The following is a 5,883-nucleotide window of genomic DNA, read 5'->3' on the forward strand; positions in this document are numbered from 1 at the left end:
AGCTCTTTGTAAGGGTGGTAATTTGTATTGTCAGGTCATATTCATATCATGTTAAGGTGAATGTATTCGACTAAATGGGTTTTATCCGAACACAATTTATTTGATTATTGTGTCAAAGCATCTCAAAAAGGTTATAATAAAACTTGTTCATTAAGCAGATTGACACAACACTACCTATGTAACACAGACAATGAACAAATTTTGTTGGGTTGATGCACAAGACCATTTCAGCCTGTATAAAAAATATGATCTAAAATGCTTAACATTTTTTTATTATAAAACAATTCAATAGATAAGAGGTTTTTTCTGTTTAGATTTTTTATTTATTTTTGTTCAAAAATGCTCCTACACCCTTATGTTTAAGTAAAAACAAAACTAAAGGAAAATTTAGTAAAAATGTAATTCTAACTCTTATTAAAACATTGCCTAAAAAATATGACTATTCTCCTGTTGATTTTCAAATTGATTTATTCACTTATAAATTAAAGTTTCAAAATAAAAATTATATATATATATATATATATATATATAATAAAAGAACACAGTTTTTTTATACAAAATAGGACCACAAAAAGACGAGCTTATTGCACACGCAATATACGTGTGATGAGACTAGTCTAGATTAAATGAGTTCATTATGAGCTAACCAACATGTATTGTGGCAAATAATCAAAGGAGACATTATATATTGATCACGGGATAAGCAACTAACACAAGTTTTATCGTAATTATTAATTTTTTTGTTTTGATGAACAAAAAAAATTAATTATTAATTGTGCCAAAACCAAAAAAAAAAAAAAAAAAATCATAGGGGTATCATATTTTTATGGTAATGGTATTTGCAAGTCCTAGGCCGCCGTAAATCCTACCTCTTTAGCCGACCTTTGGTAACTCATGCATGCTCGTAGATGGTCATGAGATCATGGGATGGTTGGAACTTGAGAGCAACCGGTATCAGCACGTGGCTTGCTGGTACTCATATCGCTTTGATATTTGTCCGAAAAGTAACAACTCTTTAATAAAAGAGATTTGCCCATAATAATAGTCTTCTCAAGCCCTAATAAGACTATTAACCTCTATCAGAGTGCGTTTTTGATGCAATGATCATTTTATAAATATAAATACTTATGAACTGTGGGATTAGTGTCGAAATTCTATTTCGAAAAAGAAAAAAGTATAAACTCCTAAATATTCCCTACTTAGTTCCATTTCAACCTCAATTTATCACGAGAATATCTGAGAAATAATGAAATGAAATCGGGCCTACTGGCCCGTCTCGCAGCGTCCTTAACCACTCGCCCGCCTCACCTACCCCCACATCTCCCATTCTCTGTTTCTATCTTTCTTCTTCATCAAAATCCAAACACACTCACAATGTTACACCTACACTCAACCATAATCAACACTTCTCTCTCTGTCTCTGTCTCTCCTTTCCCACCAAACTCCAACCCGTACCCGAACTCCAACCCGTACCCGAACCCGAATACTCCATGGCTTCCACCGCTAACCCGTTCGCTATTTCTCTCTCCTCCAATCCAACATCTCTTCGTAAAACCAACAACTCCTCCGATTCCTTTCTCCGCGTCCAGAGTCCTAACTCGGTCTCGCTCCGCTCTTCCTTCGTTTCCCCGAGTTCGATCGAGTTGAATTTGAATCGGCGAGTGAGCTCGGCGTCGAGCGTGAGTCGAGTCAGGTCGAGGATTTGCGCGAGTTCGGCTCCGGTAATGGAATCGGCGGCTAAAACGGATTCTAATGCCCCGACTATCGTGGACGTGGATTTGGGCAACCGGAGCTACCCGATTTACATCGGATCCGGACTCCTCGATCAACCTCACCTTCTCCAGAAGTAAACTTCCAATCAAGTTTTACTCTTTTTCACTGTTATTCGTTTCGTTTTGATTTTGACTTTGACTTTTATTTGCTAGCTTTGTTCAAAACTTGGTTCGGTTTCTGTAAATGAGTGGCCAAAATGTTTCATATCATGGATTGAATTGTTATTAGATTTCTTAGACACTAAAGAGTAAATAATGTAGCATAGGTTAAAATTTAGAGACTCAAAATTCAGATTTGATTTCTTAGTATTTATCCATGAAGCACGAACACGGACACGACTACATGACAATTCTTGAAAAATTAGGATAATATAGGCAATTTTATTTATTTATAGGCATATTTCATGTTTATTTATAAGTTTTCAAAATAAATAACAACCTAGGATACACGGACACAATTACAACATGGTGACATGAGCAATTTTTTGAAAAATCGTAACATGATACGAGTGATAGGACCACTGTTACAACACGGGTATTGCACGAAGTGTCTGTGCATCCTAGATAACAACTATCAAAATATTTAAAAACATATCTAAGATTGAAGGAATTATTTTCAAAATAAAGTATTTTTTTCTCCCGACGTAATGAGAATACGCATTTAGAGTTTTTCAAGTTTCCGTGCTTCTTAGGTATTTATAGACATGCGTGTGGTTTTCTTTATCGGATTGGTCAATAATAAGTTGATTGTCATGTGGTAGGCATGTTCATGGGAAGAGAGTACTTGTGGTCACTAATAGCACAGTTGCACCACTCTACCTGGATAAAGTTGTTGAAGCTTTAACCAAGGGGAACCCTAATGTTTCTGTGGAGAGTGTGATTTTACCGGATGGTGAGAAGTACAAGGACATGGTGGGTATCTTTTAAGGTCTAAAATTAACTTTTTTGCGTTTGAGGTATAATTGACTTTGTATTAAAAGTAAGTGTGTGTTTGATCTGATAGGATACACTTGAGAAAGTCTTTGACAAGGCCATTGAGTCGCGGTTGGATAGGCGTTGTACATTTGTTGCCCTAGGAGGTGGTGTGATTGGTGACTTGTGTGGCTATGCTGCTGCCTCTTTCCTCCGTGGCGTTAATTTCATTCAGATTCCTACGACGGTGATGTCACAGGTCTGCTAATTTCTTTTAAATCCATTACACACGTATGACAATGTTTCTCATTCCTAACTTTTATTTGACTATTTCTCTGTTCAGTCCACTTATTTGGACTTAACCCCTTCCTCCCCCACACACATTCCTTTGATGTTTTGATTTTTTTTCCCAGGTGGATTCCTCTGTTGGTGGCAAAACTGGGATAAACCACCGCCTTGGGAAGAACTTGATTGGTGCTTTTTACCAACCTCAATGTGTACTTATAGACACAGACACGTTAAACACATTGCCGGATAGGGAATTGGGATCAGGGCTTGCAGAGGTTATAAAGTATGGGCTTATCAGGGATGCTGAATTTTTTGAGTGGCAGGAGAAGAATATGGAAGCATTAATGGCTAGGTATAAAAATCATAGAAGAAATTTTTTTGAGTAAATTTCCAACCTAGTGCACTGCATTGACTTGATTATTTTCATGAAAATGAATATGAAACATATCTTGGGACACAGAACATTTATATAACTTGGTATAAATATTGGTTGTTTTTTGGGCCTTTTGGAATATTTATCAAAAACTTCCACATCTAAATGTAGCTTTATAGCACTTATGATATATTTTTTTTTACTCAATTTGGATGGAACATCATGCATGAGTATAATTGGTTGGTCCATTGCAGGGATCCAAGTGCACTCACTTATGCGATAAAGCGATCATGTGAAAACAAGGCTGAGGTTGTGTCCTTGGATGAGAAGGAAGGTGGACTGAGGGCAACACTGAACTTGGGTCATACATTTGGCCACGTGAGTTTTGAGTTTATGCAGTTAATTTCATTCATTATAGCTTGGATAACTGCAAATTTTGTGCTTTGCAAATCTTGTGTAGGTGAAGTGATTTTTTTAATTGATAGTTTATGGCAACATTTAAATCCTACTAAATATGAGTTATGCAACTGCAATTCACTGGAGTGAACATTAAGAAGTATGAAACACAAAGTGGTATATGTTTTGTAGTGGATTTTTATCAAGTCTGGCCTCTTAGAAGTTCTCATGAGTATTCCATGCTTTATTAGGATCCATGGCTCTAAAGTTAGTACTTGTTTTAGGTCAATACTTCTGTACTCTGTTGGTGCATTTTCCTGAATCATCAGAACTTGATGCACTAGTGCAAAGCATGTATATGTTGGTTATTAGTTGGTTCAGTTCACCTTTGCCTCATTCTCTCACCATGATCCATCCTAACCATTGTAGGTAGCAAATTTGTCCAACAACTTTACCTGTAATCAATCTGATCTTAATGGCATTGCTGGGAAAGAAAAAATAAATAGAAGACCTTATAGGAGGAAATGCCCATGATACAGTATGTTTAAATATTATGGGTTTTGGCTTGGACGGAACAAATGTCTTCCATGACTGAGCCTCCATCTTAATTAACCCCTCCTCACCCACGCCCCTGCAACCCCCCCCCCCCCAAACACACAAACACACCCCACCCCAAAAAAAAAAAAAGATTTGTTAGTGAAAAGATAGTTGGAGTTAATGTTCATTCCACTGACATTTATATAAACTTTCTAGAGTATGATTTTTAAAATTTTCTCAATATCGAATTAATGATGATAATCTTTTTAACATTTACCTCTGTCCTGTTATTGAAGTTTCATAAGTTAATTACTATTTATTTTCTACCTTTGTCCATGTCAGTTTTTCTGGATGATGCTAGCTCAATTATTTATCCTGGGGAAGTAGAGTGAATGGTTCTCAGTTATTATAGATATATGTGGTTAGGCTGTTGTTTCTTGTGCTAATTATTGACCACAATTTATGTTGAATACTTGCTTAGGTGAAATCTTATCTAACAGGTTTTTTTGTTATTATTGCTTTAGTAGTTTGTATTAACCTTTGCTTGGAGTCATCCAACTGACATGCCAGGGTTGCCCTCATGGTAGACTGTCTCTGCTTTGTGTAATTTCTGTAAATGTACAACTATTGTTAAGATGTGAATTCCAGCATGTAAAGTTTATCATTTTACTTTATAAAGTTTGAAGTTTGAACACACAAAAAATTATTTTCTTTTTTAAATTGTTTGAAATTTATATTTAATCGTACTGTTATAAAGAGACTCATTATTGGATTATTCTATTTCCCAGCCAGAAATAGTCAAATAGTCCCTTTCAATTAACTCCTCCTTATATTGTGGCATGTCTTTTCAGGCAATAGAAACTTCATTTGGCTATGGGCAATGGCTCCATGGAGAAGCTGTTGCAGTTGGCATGGTATTGCTATTTAGCTTCTTTTCTTACCAGGCATTCCTCTTTCGTATGTGTCAAAGTTATGTTAAAGGAGGTTGTGTGGCAATTTTCAGGTCATGGCTGTTGACATGTCACATCGCCTTGGTTGGATTGATGATTCTATTGTGAAGCGAGTTCACAACATTCTGCAACGGGCTAAGTTGCCTACTACCCCTCCTGAAATGATGACTGTGGAGATGTTCAAGTCTGTTATGGCTGTAAGATAATGAGGCTGCCATTATAAATTGAAGTTCAAACATTTTTTTTTTCTTTCACTCATCCTTAATGTCTCTGTATTCTTCTGGTTGGCAGGTTGATAAGAAGGTAGCTGATGGACTACTAAGGCTCATCCTTCTAAAAGGTCCTCTAGGCAATTGTGTTTTTACAGGTGATTATGATAGAAAGGCCCTGGATGAAACACTCCGTGCATTTGTTAAGTCCTAATTTGAGATCTGAAGCTGACTTTTCTCCGTAGCGTGCAAATTTTGTATCACATCTCTCTCATCGTGTATTATTATGCCTATTGGTTTCCTTGTACTTCGGATGACTTGGCCCTTGGTCTGCCTAAATTCTATTGGCAAGTGCTCTTACCAAGCTGTAATTTTAAAAATTGTGGCATGCTCAATAATTCATCCCTAGGTATTTATATAATTTTTTTATGTAGTTTTCCGATTTA

General features: G+C 36.3%; 1 protein-coding gene across 1 annotated transcript; it reads left to right on the forward strand.

Moving 5' to 3' along the window:
- The first annotated feature begins 1,344 nt into the window (after positions 1-1,344).
- On the forward strand, positions 1,345-5,883 carry LOC142624418 (3-dehydroquinate synthase, chloroplastic-like). The gene is made up of 8 exons (XM_075797983.1): positions 1,345-1,846; positions 2,534-2,684; positions 2,776-2,943; positions 3,098-3,324; positions 3,600-3,723; positions 5,130-5,192; positions 5,282-5,425; positions 5,520-5,883. The coding sequence occupies exons 1-8, from the start codon at positions 1,491-1,493 to the stop codon at positions 5,649-5,651; spliced, it is 1,365 nt and encodes a 454-aa protein (XP_075654098.1). The 5' UTR covers positions 1,345-1,490; the 3' UTR covers positions 5,652-5,883.

Source organism: Castanea sativa, chromosome 2 (genome assembly GCF_040712315.1).
Source record: "Castanea sativa cultivar Marrone di Chiusa Pesio chromosome 2, ASM4071231v1".
Taxonomy (NCBI): domain Eukaryota; kingdom Viridiplantae; phylum Streptophyta; class Magnoliopsida; order Fagales; family Fagaceae; genus Castanea; species Castanea sativa.

Bases quoted from the DNA above. Each gene is read 5' to 3' on its own strand.
- LOC142624418 (XM_075797983.1), top strand. From the start codon at position 1,491: ATGGCTTCCACCGCTAACCCGTTCGCTATTTCTCTCTCCTCCAATCCA. The intron at 1,847-2,533 runs GTAAACTTCCAA...GTCATGTGGTAG, and splicing joins CAACCTCACCTTCTCCAGAA to GCATGTTCATGGGAAGAGAG. The intron at 2,685-2,775 runs GTGGGTATCTTT...TTGATCTGATAG, and splicing joins GTGAGAAGTACAAGGACATG to GATACACTTGAGAAAGTCTT.